Source organism: Simochromis diagramma, unplaced genomic scaffold (genome assembly GCF_900408965.1).
Source record: "Simochromis diagramma unplaced genomic scaffold, fSimDia1.1 OVJJ01000293.1, whole genome shotgun sequence".
Lineage (NCBI taxonomy): Eukaryota > Metazoa > Chordata > Actinopteri > Cichliformes > Cichlidae > Simochromis > Simochromis diagramma.
This window is the reverse complement of record NW_024386801.1, coordinates 24,690,640-24,705,440: the sequence shown is the minus strand read 5'-3', so window position 1 is coordinate 24,705,440 and position 14,801 is coordinate 24,690,640. Positions and strand designations below refer to the sequence as shown.

General features: G+C 37.6%; 1 protein-coding gene across 7 annotated transcripts in view; it reads left to right on the top strand.

Moving 5' to 3' along the window:
* cadps2 (Ca++-dependent secretion activator 2) overlaps positions 1-14,801 on the top strand; it is a 173,881-nt gene that overhangs the window by 93,414 nt on the left and 65,666 nt on the right. For all 7 annotated transcript variants that reach the window (XR_005695094.1, XR_005695091.1, XR_005695092.1 and 4 more), the window contains exons 14-17: positions 2,677-2,778; positions 8,807-8,870; positions 9,812-9,935; positions 10,196-10,296. Coding sequence is in view for 4 of the 7 variants with exons in the window: in XM_040026725.1 (XP_039882659.1) it covers positions 2,677-2,778; positions 8,807-8,870; positions 9,812-9,935; positions 10,196-10,296 (391 nt within the window). In the remaining 3 variants the exon portion in view is untranslated. The remainder of the gene's footprint in view (positions 1-2,676; positions 2,779-8,806; positions 8,871-9,811; positions 9,936-10,195; positions 10,297-14,801) is intronic.

The following is a 14,801-nucleotide window of genomic DNA, read 5'->3' as shown; positions in this document are numbered from 1 at the left end:
GTGCTGTTGTGCAAAGAAAGCTGCTTCTCATTACTGATTGAATTGAGTTGAGTGGAGCTGAAGAGTGGCGCTGATGTTCTCGCACAATACATGACAACGTCCTGTTGTTATCCACCACCACCTCTGCAACTTCCACCTTCCCCAGGCTGTGAATAACACTGAATCGGATTTTAGTTAACTTTTCATGTCTTTGCTTTAAAAGAAAAAAGTTATTTAATTAATTTATGTAATTTTTTTAGTTTAAAAAAAATATTTTTAAGTGTTTAATTTGAACCCCTTATAAGTAACTACTGACATCTTTATTAATTTAAGTCTGTATTTGTAATGCTAAGTAGTTTTACTTATTTTATATTATATGAAATATTTATGTTTATATAATTCATGTTATACTGAATTAAATTTTCTTTCCTTTTTTAAATTAAACATATTTTTTTCTACAAGAGAGCAGGTGGCACTATTGAACATCAGAGAATAAAAATATAATTTAGTTTCATTTCTCTTTTGTTTTCTTCCATCATTGTGTTCACTGCTGTCCTTTCCACAACTCTGCTGTAGAAATACATTTTTCTGAGTAAAGTAAAGTAAATTTATTATTGTCACATTTATGCTTCTCAGGAGGTTAATGCTTGATGATTCAGTATCCGCAGTTCTGTCTTTGAGACTTTGTTGCTTTCTTGTCATGCTATTATTTTCAACTTTGGAGAGTCATGATGTGCCTTGAAGAGCTCAGCAGAGTTGTTGGTACTCAACATGCAGCAGTCATGGACTAAACCACTGAAAGCTTTTATAAGAACAACTCATTAACAGACAACCTCCGTGCTTCTTCCCTCCGGTGCCCACAAGTGCCGTTTAGAGAGGGTTCTTTTCTCTTTCAGAGGCACAGAGAAAGCCCAGAAAGTCAAGGCTGCTTGCTCTGGGTCCTGATTGCATTTTTCCCTTTTTTTTTCTTTTTTTTTTAACAAACTGCTATTCAGACCAAGGCAAGAACAGAATGAAGGCTTTAAAAACATTAATGAAGCATTCACCAAACATTTTTTGTCAACTCTCCTGCTGACAGCCAGATGAATTGTGAGGAGCAGGACAAGTCTGAGCGTTTGATTGGTTAACTTTGAGGTTATCGTAGAAAAATTGGCTGACTGATCAGTTTGTTGTTTGTTTGTGAAACAAGCCAGAGTGAAAAAAGAAGCCAAGGAGAGAAAAAGCACCCTGACTCTTTTCTGTGGTGTTGAATTTTTCTTCTATTCGGTTCTTGATGTTTCAGGCATTTAGCTTGTGTAGAGTTCTTAGTTATAAAAATCTTTTGCTTTTTAACCTCCTTGGACCTGGTGTCCACATATGTGGACATCACATTTTGGGTTATTTAGAACAAAATACTCAATTTTGCTCTACAAGGGCCTGAGATCCACTTACGAGGACATTATATTGCTACTGTTCTATTAAAATTTTAAACAAATATCCTCATATGTGGCTCTTAATTTTCTTAAAAACAAAAATAAGGTAAAAAAAAAAAATCTGGTAATTCTTTGTTTTTACATTCATCGGGCCCCAATCAGCCCAAATATCAAAGAGAAATTAAACATGCATGCCGTGGAAGAGTTCGGGTCTTAGGAGGTTAAGAGAGTCTTGATGAAGAATGAAGACTAAGAATTATGTACAGTATATACAGCCCACAGTTTACACAGTACTGCCACTTTCAATTCTAAGGTTTTGAATTAAGGTCTCAATATATATTATTATTTTATTATTAGTTTATATTATTATTATCATTATTATTATTATTATTTGTAAACTACAACCTTGAAACACAACAACACATGAAATATTACACCGTGGCATTATTTATTTCATGAAAGTATCATTAGAAAAACACTGAGCCAGTACGACTGTTTGGAAGCGTTGCCAGGAGAAAGCTTTTTTCCCTCTGCTGTGAGATCATTTATACCTGAGGTGACCTGGCACCCATCTCCATCTGGCATCCAGAAGTTGAGGCTGCAGGACAGTAGATGGATAGTTGTCTTTTTTAAATGGAAGACAACTTAGTCATGGTGATACTTATTGTGCTTACTTTATTTATTTTCAGCTTTATTTTTTTATCTTGAACATTTTACTGTCTTAATGTTGGCAAGATTTTGCAAAATTATTCTTCCTCATCTCCTTTTTTTAAACCTGTGAAGCACTTTAGCACTTTAGATTCATGCTGAGTTGAGTTAAGGAGACTTCTTTTAGTATTGTGTGGTTCACTTACTGCTAGGGTTAGCCACCAAAAGTACCAATTTATATTTAAGAAAAGATATTGATTTGCATTAAAATAAACCCTTTCACAATGCTAACCACATTGTAGAAGGGAAACAACAAGCTTAGCTTTCAAGCTTCAAGTTTAGTTTTATAATGTATAGTGTAGTAGTTTACATATTTGCTTAGCAAGTAATAGGTCCTTTAAGATTGTGTCAGGAAGGGCATTAGACACAAGACTCAAATGTCAAATCAAGCATGCAGAGCTACCCACTGTGGCGAACTCTGAACGTAGCTTTTTACATGAAATCTAGACTCCATGATTCATTATCAGTTGGTCATGCTAAAAACGCCAGCTGCTTCCCACCGTCAAGCAGTAATTTGTCACCATTATGTAAACATGAGTCTGTCTCTTTTTTCCCCTCTCTCTCTCGTTCTCATCAGGCCTGATGGGATAGGCACAGTGACCATGGAGGAAAAAGTGCAGTTTGAGGCAATCAGAAGTCGTCTCATTGCTCTGCTGGAGAACCAGATCACACATTTTAGGTATGTAACACCTTCATATTGAAGACCAATAGAAGTATATTTGTTTCTGAAGATTTATTTTTTCAGCTAAAACTAGAAAGTGTCAAGACTTATGTGGTCATGAAATTTCTGTCATGGAATTTAAAATTGTAATCAAAACCTTCTGTGTGGATGAACTGATCAATGTCATTTACATAGAAAATTCAGATTTCTGTCCTTCTGCCAAAAGTCAGTGTTGATCTTTTATTTTAGACTTTGTCGACTTGTTTAAATATTAGTTTCATTATTGAAAGGGGAACCTGTGATATAGAGACAAGATTATGTTTCTCAGCTAGCTTAGGTGCCCAACGGTGTCTCCCAGAAGAGCTAGAGTCACTTAGTCAGACAGATTCTGTTTAAGTGAGTTCTTGATTTAGCTTGTCTAGCAGTATTCAGGGGGGGTGTGGCCTGTGAAATTGAAGTCAGCTTTCCCAAAATAATGTGGTTCATCATTGTTAACTTACATTAAATCATTAATTAACTATGATTAATTAGCATTTTGTATTTATTCGGGTAATATTTGTCTAATGTTAAAATTAATTTGAAGATCTCAAATATGTAAGTTCGACAAATATACAACATAAAACAGAAAAGAAATCAGTAAGGGTGAAATACTTTTTCACAAGATTTTATATGACTCACCAGACATTGGATACATGAATCACATTTGAGAACAAATAAATTTTTCACATGTAACAATCACTTCCTGTAGTAAGTTCACATTGAAACACTGATACTCCTTATTCATTAGTATATGAATGCAGGTTTGTCATTATTTTCTCTCATGGTTGTAGGTATGTCAGTGCAAGTCAAAAAGCTGACCCAGCGGCTTTTTGACTTGCACTGATATAAATTCGAAACAGTACCAATAAGAAACTGTAAATGATATACGCTGCACAGTCTCGTTGGAGGGAAGAGTCACGGATCCTGATAATGAACTTGAGACACAGAAGGAAAACAGGCAATCTAGTTGTTTGAAACCTGGTTTCAGAAGATGCTGGGCCTGGAAGCTAAACAAGGAACTGTTATGATCGACAGGGCTCAGCCTTGGCCCCCTGATGAAAAACGACAACAATCTATTATCATCAAACTGCACAACGTAAGCGACAAAAGCAGAATGCAATCAGCGGGCAGGGAGAAAGGCGACCTGTCGTTTCAAGGAAGCAAGATTTACATTGCCAAGATTGTTTGACGCAGGTGAGGGGCCAGACGGCAATTTAACGGGGCGCGTGAGCACCCTATAAAGAGAGGAAATACAGTATCCGTATATATTTCAGTGTTCTGAGTGAAACTCAGTTGCAGTTGTTTGTGATAAGGAGATACGAACAGGCTATGCCGATTTATTTTTTTTTTCTTTTTCTTTGGAGATGCACTGCATTACAAAATGAGTAAGCAGTGTTGGACCATACTAACACATTAGTATTTTAAGAATTTTATTATTTTTGTTTTTCTCTTTGTCTCTCCCTTTTTTCTTTATGTTGCTTTTTTTTTTTTATTCTCAAATAATTCTTGACTTACTGTGGTTTGCATTCATTGACACTGCCAATTGGCCAGGGTGTGGGAGTGTGTGGGGAACTAACATCATGAGTGGGATACCCCTGCTGGCGGTATATGGTTCTCTCTTTATGGTGGAGGGACGGATCTTGGCTTCACTTGCTCAAGAGGTCATAATTCCATTCTGTGTTTATTTGTTTCTGTTCTTGTGGGGTCTTGTGGGGCTGTTCAATGCTGGAGTTTGTGGTTGTGGGTGGGTTATTAGGGACAGTCTTTTTTACACTGCATGTGTGCTATGCACCAGTTCTTGTGTGTGTGATTACTAATTTCATAATCACATGAAAAATAATACATATGAGTGATATTAAAATTCTATCACTTAATCTGAAGGGCATCAACCATGTCGTCAAACGCCAAAATATCCTGTCACTGTTTAAGAAAGAGAAATGGCAAATTTTAAGAAACTCATTTTTCAGATCTGGATCATAGTAAATTGCAAAGGAGCTAGGCAGGCATCATATAACTCAAAGCATGGGAATTAGTTTTTTACATTGCTGCCTTCCTTAACACTTGACAAAACAATAACTATTAAGGAGGGCCTGTATGTACTTTTATGTTTCCCTCCAAGAAATGTGAATCTCTTTACAACTTGTCTGTCCCCCTCCATAACTTTAGAATAGACTTTTTTTCTCTCCTCAGAAATGTCTGACTGATGATATTCTTTTGTTTTTGTCCTCCTCTTGATTATCAGTTGTGGCTACTCTAACACTCTTTAGCGAATTAGGCTCTATAACTCGTTAAAAGGTCAACTTTAGTCAATCTCAGGCCACACTACTGGAAATGTGGGGGACAATGAACAATATTCCCTTCAGTCGGTCAGTATCTGGATTTACATATTTAGGAATTAAAATATCACCAAACATGTGGACCTGTGGAAGCTCAATTTTCTTCCAGTTTATTGCATGCAGTTAAAATAGACCTTGAATGATGGCATGAATTACCACTTTGTTTCGTATTTTATACTCTCTGCAGATGCTTCCTCTGTACTTGCCGAAGAAGAAAATTCAGGATACAGAAAAGGCCGTCTCTAATTTTATGCGGGATGGCAAAAAACCTAAACAGAGGCTTAGACTTTTACAATTACATACAGACATGGATGTCTAAAATACTGTTGTACAACTGGGTTTGCCATGCCTGCTGTTTTTGGTCTTAGCTACATGCGTATTTTAAAAGGAATCATGTATTAATTCGTGGAGTTGTTCTCCACACTCCCCATGGAGTCTGGTCACTTGTGATGTCCGTAATAGAAGTCCAGTGGTAAAGCTCAATCCTATTTTATATACCAGCATTAATGGTGGGACAGGGGGATTCATGTACTTGGAGACCTGTTTGAAGATGAGCCAACAGTTGTAGGCAAAACTTAGAATTCCAAAGGAACGCTTCTTTGGACATTTGTCTTGGAGCACCTTCTGTATTCTACTCCCTTCTCTTTCTCCTCATAAGTGGGTAAAGGATTTAGGCAAAGAATATGTAGGGGATGACAGGCAGGTAGCTATAGTCCTGATCAAATCTACCTTCATATGCAACAGACTGAGAGAAACTCAGTGTTAGATTCTTCATTCTGTTGTTTTGCACAAGATAAACTGCTCTCTCTCTCCTCTGCACATTAAGTGCTGTTCATATTGTCACTGCTTCTGGGAGTGTAAATTGATTTCTAGGTTCAGGTCATCTATTTCCGAGGAACTTGTTGAAATAATAATGCCTGTGATTGTTAAGTTGATGGCTGTTGCTAACTGGTTAACTTAAAAAGACATACATAAATTGGACTACACAGTAGGATTGTTTATTATTACTATCGTAATCATTTATATTCTTATTACAATGTGTGGTTTTCTTAATCTGTGATTGTGGATTTGCCAACTATGTAGATGGACTGTCGTGGGAGGGTGGGGGTGTTAAAACTTAATAAAAAAAAACATTTAAAAATAAATTGACAAAAACAAAAAACAAAATGCCCAAAATTTGTAAAACAAAAATAAAAACATTATCTTCATTCTCATAAATGAAAGCAGTCAGGGTATTTTTAGCACCATCGGCAACATGCAACAGGTGCAAGACATGTATTGATGGCAGCTGATGAGACCTCCCTGAATCTGCGTGCTGCCATTCAGCAATGCCGCTGCTGTTTGAGCACATTGTGAGGATGGTGTGAAAGCGACAGCCCCAAGACCTTGAGCAACACTCATCTGAATGGACCTGTGCCATTAACTGTACTGAAACCCATCTCTTTAAACCCTTCATGTCTGAGAGGGCCCTCCATCTGGCTCCAGAGAACACAGGAGGGGCCGGGAAGAGGGGGTCGATCAGCAGGAGTCATTACTAACTCACCTAAACAAGAGGCTAATGCTGATAAACAATGGCCAAGACAAGGCAGGGATTATGCAAATGTCACCCAGAAAAGAGATGGATTTCCACAGTTTGGTTTGGATTAAGTCAGAGTTGTTAATGTCTTTTAACTTCCTTTCACTATAAAATTTGCCCCCGTACCTAGATTGAATCACTGATAATCAGTCCTACTCCTCCAGTTTCACATTTTTCAGGCAGACCACCGTTTATTTTATTTGAAAAATATCAGCTTTTTGTTAACAAACTGAAAATTAGTCTGACACAATAGTCTCTTTTATCAGTCTGTAATTTTAGTGTAAGTTCTCAGTAGGCTTCAGTGTGGCTGTCTGAGTGAAACCTGAAAATCCCTGCAGTCTCTTACTTATATTGTCTGGTCCAGTACATAGTAATGCATAGTTACTATTTGTTGTTATTGTTTTTTTTTTATTAAGTGCATACTTTTTGGAAAGCAAAACAGATTGCTTAGACAATATTTGGATGATGAAATGAAATAAAATCAGACATGAAAAAGAGCTTTTCATGTCTGAGACTGGAAACTATCTCTCACCTTTATTAGCACTGTCATATCTACTGTCTCAACCAGAAAAACAAAGGAAATTTGAACTTACATCATGCATCTGTAGTGCTTCAACATTGGAAGAGGTTGGAGTGGATGAATGGGTCAGAAAGATGATAACATGATGCTTGTACCCTCATGTTTTAATCACTTCAGTAAAATTTCTCATTGTGAAGGTTAATCAGAGAAACGCTGTTGAAACTCCCTTAGTAGATGTCATAACAGCAAAATGTGCTGTTCTAGTGCCATCAACAATTAAATATCTTTCACATCATCAATTTCTTTCCCTTGTGTCATTTAAATTTATATAAGGGTCGTTCTATCTCAGCCCTGTCAGCCAAGTTTTAGAACATTCTGTTCATCCCTCCCCCATTTGTGTAAAAGCTCTGTGGTCGGGGCGCCGGTTTGGCTCAGTGGGTGAGCAGGCAGCCATATGCCGCATGGCCAGAAAGTAGCGGCCTGGGTTCAAGTCTGACCCGCAGCCCTTTGCAGCGTGTCTTCCCCTCTCCTTCCTCCACTTTCCTGTCTGCCTTTATTGTCTCTATTCATTAAAGTCAAATGCCAAAAAGCTATTTAAAATAAAATAGACATTTATGGTCCAAAGAGGATTCAGTGAAATTTTAGCTTCAAATATCAAATACTTTTCAAGTCTCTTGAAAAATGGTCCATCCCAGATTGAAATCTGTGGATATGTTTGAACATGAATACCTCAAAAGCTATTACACTATTAAAAATAAAAGCACAACATTTTCATTGGTCTTTTAAAAAATATGTTAAAAAATATTAAATATATAAAGATACAATTTCACAGTTATCATTACATATGCTTAGAAACTTTGAAGATTTACCATAAATAGTCCTGGTTTTTGTTTATAAAATTTTTACTATAGCACTTAAAAATCCTCGTTTTCCCATACTGACTAAAATAGAATAGAAAATAGAAAATTCTGCCGATTTTCTCTTTAATCAGATATCTCATATTCACTCATTTAAACATTATCACCACTTATGTCTCCTTTCTGTCAGAAGCTTCCTTGCCAATGCAGATAAAATACGTATTTAGCAAAGACATTTCAGGCCTTTTGAGCATTTTGCTCTTTAGTGGAGATTGATTTTTCTTTTAAATGAACATCATGAACTTGTGACATAAAGTATGAATTGAATCTTTAAACAAAGTCCGATGTGATATTAGTTTAGTTTAGTGAGTTTCATAATTTCTTCTCTGTTAGCAAAGCAAAACATCTGCCTGTATTTCTTTTTGGTCTAATAAATGGCTGACCTGTGTGACTGCATGCCTTTGTTTATTAAGTACTGTTCACTTGTCAATTAACAACGAAAAACCTGCATGAACTGCCTCATCTGTACTCCGATGGAGCTGTAGGTGAGAAACGCTTCCTTCATCAGTGTAATTAGACAAGAGCAGGCAGCCATCTGTTGCCAACTGACCGTTTTCTGCCACTGAACGCATTTTCCTATTCTTCTTCTTCTCTTTTTTTTCTATGAAGTTGTCCTTGAGATTGTTTCTAAGTGGCTGCCTACGTTTTGCATCTGCAGGTATTGCTTTCCCTTTGGACGACCAGATGGGGCCCTAAAGGCCACGCTCTCCCTTCAGGAACGGGTAATTGGCCTCTGATTAAATCATATTTTAACATACAGCACAGTGGTGTGAAAAAGTGTTTGCCCCGATTTTTTGTATGTGTCATAATCCAGGTGTGTATTTCTTTTCTACTTAATAATAAACCCCCCCCCCCCCCCATTTTTGTGTTTATTTGTGTTGTCTTTGTCTAATATTTACATTTTTTTAATCATCTGAAACATTTACTGTAACCGTGACAAACATACAAAAAAAGTTAGGAGATCAGGAAGGGCTTAAACATTTTTTTGCACCACTGTACAAATGTCCTGCACAGTTTTTTCATGAAACATGTAACATACATGTATAGAAAAGGAAAGCGTGTTGCCTTTTTTTATCAGCTGTCGTAGAATCAGTTTAATCACCTATCTGTGCAATTTGGTTTCAAGTGATTATCAATGTCTTCAGACAAAGTACAGACCAGTTTTCAAGGGAATAAGACTTGAAGAAGACTTATGCTGCTAGAAAGGCAAGAAAGCTAACCCTAGTCTTACTTGAACAAATCTTTGTTCAAGTAAGTCAATTAATTAAGTGAATCTAATTCACTTAATGTGCAGAATTCACCTGCTTGCTGCATACATGCTACTACTGCACATTCACCTAATGTATATATTATATATAATGTAAAATGGATGGATACATGGAAATTTAAATAAAGCTCAACATGACAGCACCCAGAAATTATTCTGACTTTTATCCTGACTAAAATCAAGTTTTATCCAACTTATTTTCACGTCATATTTTTACTCTGGTGCTCAACACCCCACTTTATATGGCTCTATGTCCAATCGTAGGAGGCTATCCTACTGTTTGACCACCAGTTTTATTCTGATTGGCTGCATCTGACACACAGAAGGTTTGACAAGCCATACAGTGGGGCTTCTCTTGAGCTCTAAGAAGAACTAAATGAGATATGTGTTTTTCAGGTTTTGATGAAAGACATCACTACCCCTGTTCCTCCAGAGGATATGAAGAAACTGGTGCAGAGGTGTCTGGAACAAGCAGCTCAAATCAACTATAGTCAGTTGATTGAATATGCTAAAATCAAGGGTGAGAGTTTATAGCTTGATTTTTACCAAAAGATGTCACTTCAGGGTGGTGCTTGAAGGGAGAACACAGGATCACAGTAAATGATAGATGATCATGGATAACGTAATGATAGATTTGTTAGTGATCAGTAGGGTTTGACCCAGAACCCAACATACTGTACACACAACAGAGGCTTCTCTGAAATGTTCTGTAGTCATGTTTGAGTGTAAAACTAATCTGCAGTGGCTTCTGCTTCTTTGCTGTGGAATTTTCCCACATAGTGGAACATCAGGTACCTCCAGAGAAAAGACTGGAGGACATGATGAGGCTGGGAGAGCTCTGCATCGAAGTCTTGCAACAGAATGAAGAACATCACTCTGAGGTATTTTATTCCTTTTTTTCTGTCTTTAATACATTAGGACTTCAGATGCAATTTAAAAGACTGCTAGACTTTTGACTTTTATTTCAAAGAAGGTCCTTTTTTCCCACCTCAGAATGTGTTGAGTGACAAAAATATGCAAATTTAAAAGAAAAAAGATAAGCTCCAGGTGTCTTTTGACATCCTTCGCAGGACCCGCCTGGAATTCCAGAAATCTGTTAGGTTGGCTAAGGCAGGTTTCCTGTCGGCTGTCATTACAGATAACAGTCACAATCCACATTTTTTATTTAAAACCTTTAACTCATTGATTAATCCCTGTCCTGTAATGCCTAGACTGGCTTCCTTAGCTCTTTGTGAAGAATTTTTAAATCATTTTACAGGGAGAATCTTATCTCTAAGAGTCTCGCACCCCGCTGTGATGAGTCAGGCCCCAGCTTTACGATGCTCCACTAACCTCAATCAGTTTGATCCACTTTCACTGCCCACTCTCAGGGGTATAATTGATCATCTGAAAAATGCAAACGCTGTTCATGACATTCTTCCATCTCGCATTATTAAAGAAGGGTTTAACATTATCGGGCCCTATATTTTATCACTAATGAACCTGTCATTGTTATTGGGCTATGTTCCGGCTGCCTTTAAACACGCTGTAGTGCAAACTATACTCAAAAGGAGCTTCCTCGATCAGAATGATCTCGCTAACTTTAGTCCTATTTCCAAACTCCCATTTCTGTCTAAAGTCCTAGAGAAGATTGTTCACTCCCAACTCCAAACTTATTTGGATGCAAATAATATTGGGGAATAATTTCAGTTGGGGTTTAAGCCACGCCATAGCATGGAAACTGCATTACTGAGAGTCTTTAATGACCTTCTCTCAATTGCTGACTCAGGGCACCCTGTGGTCTTAGTTTTGCTTGATTTGTCCTCTGCTTTTGATTTGGTGGATCATAATGTCCTTTTAATGAGGCTTAAGCATCTGGTGGGCATCACGGGCAGTGCCCTTAGCTGGTTTAAATCCTATCTACTCCTCCAATGCCCCTGTCACCTCTGGTGTCCCCCAGGGGTCTGTGCTGGGTCCTTTGCTGTTCTCTTTATGCTTGTTACCCTTGGGCCGAATCTTTGATAAACACAATATTTCCTTTCATTTTTACGCGGGTGACATTAAAATCTATTTTGAACTGGCTGAGGATGTCACGTCATCGTTGCAACACTTCTTTGATTGTAAAAGTGAAGTTAAAAACTGGCTACTGAGCAATTTCCTTATTTTAAATGATAAGAAGACAGAAATTGTAATCTTTGATACTCCCATCCCTCGGGCTGAACTAACTAGTATATTTGCTAACCTTTGCTAACTCCCTTTCTGATACTGCGAGGAACTTGGGTTTTGTCTTGGACAGTTCCTTCAAGCTGGACAAACACGTGTCCTCTGTAGTTAAATCTGGTTTATATCAATTGCGTCTAATCTCTAAGGCCAAGCCCTACATACCACGTAAGGACCTGGAGAAACTTATCCATGCCTTTGTTACATCAAGATTAGATTACTGTAATTCCCTTTATACTGGTCTCCATTCTGCCCTTATTCACAAACTGCAGCTTGTTCAAAACGCTGCTGCGCGTCTCTTAACCGGAACTGGTAGGTTTGAGTCTATTACTCCAGTTCTCTCCGACCTGCACTGGCTCCCCATTAAACATCGCATTGATTTTAAAATCTTATTGCTCACTTTTAAAATCATAAGTAACACCGCGCCCAGCTATCTTAAGGATCTCCTCAGCTTTTATACCCCTAGGAGAGCGCTTAGATCAGCAGGCCAAATGCTCCTGGTGCGACCTAGATCCCGCCTTAAGACCAGAGGTGACCGCGCATTCGCCGCTGTCGCACCCTACCTCTGGAATAATCTTCCTCAAACTATCCGCGCGTCTGATTCAATTCAGTCTTTTAAATCTCGATTAAAAACGTATTTATTTAGCCTTGCCTTCAGCCTTCAGCCTAAATAAAATTGTATTGTATTGTAAATTTCTTAATTCAATTCAATTCAATTTTTTTATACAGCTCCAAATTGAAACAACAGTCACCTAAGGGGCTCTACATTGTAAGGTAGACCCTACAATAATACATACAGAGAAAAACCCAGCATCATATGACCCCCTATGAGCAAGCACTTTGGCAACAGTGTGAAGGAAGGTTTTACCTGGATGAAACCTTCAGCAGAACCAGGCGGTCATCTGCTTTGACTGGTTTGGGTGAGAGAGGGACGACAGGATCTAAGACATGCTGTGGAAGAGAGTCAGAGATTAATAACAAGTACGATTCAATGCAGAAAAGTTTATAAACACGCAGTGAGTGAGAAAGGTGACTGAAGAAGAAACACTCAGTGCATCATGGGAATCCCCCAGCAGTCTACATCTATTGCAGCATAACTAAGGGAGGATTCAGGGTCACCTGACCCAGCCCTAACTATATGCTTTAGCAAAAAAGGAAAGTTTTAAGCTTAAGGAATTTAGAAATGGATAATTCCAAAAATCTAAACTAAAGTCTGGATCATTGAGTAAATAAATAAAATAATTGGCATAAGAAGAAATGGTTGACCTAAAAACTATCAATTGGTGCCACTCTAGGGCCTTAGATGTCACACTGATGCTGATATCAACGGAAAAAAACTGCAACCAGAATTATCCATTATATAGTGAAGAAGCGTTATGAAACGAGTAAGTTCTTCAAATCTTAAAAGCCGACTGCATCTGACGTAGTGTATGTTAAAGTATTCAAAACTGTGTGTTCTCAGTGTTGTGAGAATACGTCTCGCTAACAAGTCTTTTCAAACTGCAGAAGCGTAACTCTGAAACTCTTTTCGAACTATGAGGGTTTTTTCGTCATCTCAGTGGTAGTGGCAAAGATGCCACATGTCACTTGATCATTTCATATGTCTCTTGATCACTTTCACAGCACTTCCTTTTTCTTTTCTTTTCCTTGTTTGGCAGCTCATGTTAAAATGGCAGATGACATGGCAAATGGCTGCGTTGCATTAACGTCTGCAGTAGAGGCACGATGAAAACAACGCCCACACCCCATATGCACATGGAATTTTATGCCACAGTGTAAAACTGATCAATCCTAGGTGTTGAGATGTGGTGTTTTTAATCAGCCCTAAGTGGCAGCATGGCACTCAGGCATCTGTTTCTGCACTATTATTAACAAGCCATGCTCTGCCGCTGCCATGGCGACTGGTGGATGCTTCAGATGTGATGTTAACTACAAATTAGAGGCCTTTTTTTTTTTTTTTCAGACCATCGCAAGCTGTCACAGCTTAAATTTAGAAATTAATAATTGTTTACTCAGTTGCTGTGTCTTTGGATGGCATGCTTACTGCCTTGCTAGTTTGTGTTGTTGCTGTTTCTATACAGAGATGTCAGAGTGACAACCTAGTGTTTAAATCAGTTCTTACTAATGCTGCTTTTTTCTCTCTGGAGTCTTTTTGTTTAAAGATTGACTCTTCAACATGTTTGGGGGGATTATCTAAGAAAACTAAAGCAGTGAATGAAGCATTTCATCACGTAAAAGTCCATTTTGAATATGATGAATATAAAAACAGATTTTACAAGCTGTAGAATTCAGTCTTGTTTTTAAACAACACTTTGACTTGTTTTTTTTTTTATAACAGAAAACTGTTTTAGCATGATTGTTTATTTGGCTCCTTTCTTTTTCTCCCTTTCCTTTATTCTGTCATGGGAAGGGAAGAGGCAAGTTTGCTGTTTGTAGTTATCCTCCCCTCCACTGTACATCATTACACCAGCCTGTAAAGTTTTCATAGTATGGCCTGTGGTTACAAAATACTTACTGGCTTTACTGGTTACACATCTTTTTTTTTCTGGTAAAACTGAGTTTTTTCTTATAAAATTGAGTGTGTAAATGATAAAATAAGAAGTAATTACTGTCTTTGGTGAGGCCGTAGGTTTCGGGGCAGAGGTCACAGTAATGCTTTGGTTACTTAAACAATGTAAGACATAACTATAATCAAAATGTAGTTACTGCAGCAATTTGGCCATTGTGCTGTACGGCAGAGTGTAGAGAAATGAGAAAGATGTGTCACTGTATTTTAATAATAATGCAGAATTGTTTTAATTCACCCACATTTGTGGGTTTTCAAACATGAATGGCTTGTTTAAAGTCATGCCAAAGCATCTCAGTCAGATTTAAACCTGGACTTTGGTCACTCTAAAATCTTCCTTTTGTATTTTTTTGTTGTTTGTTTGTTTGTTTGTTGAGCCATTCTGAGGCAGACTTGCTGTTATTTTTTGAATCATTATCCTCCTGCATATCATACTGGAAGTAGGTTTTCATTTACAGCCAAGTAGGTTAGATAACTTTTCCCCCTTAATAAATAATATCATTTTTTAAAAGCTGCATTTTTATTTGCTTGGGTTATCTTTGCCTAATATTAAAATATGTTTGAACATCTGAAATATGACAAATGCAAAAAAGAAATCAGGAAGCGGGCAAATACTTTTTG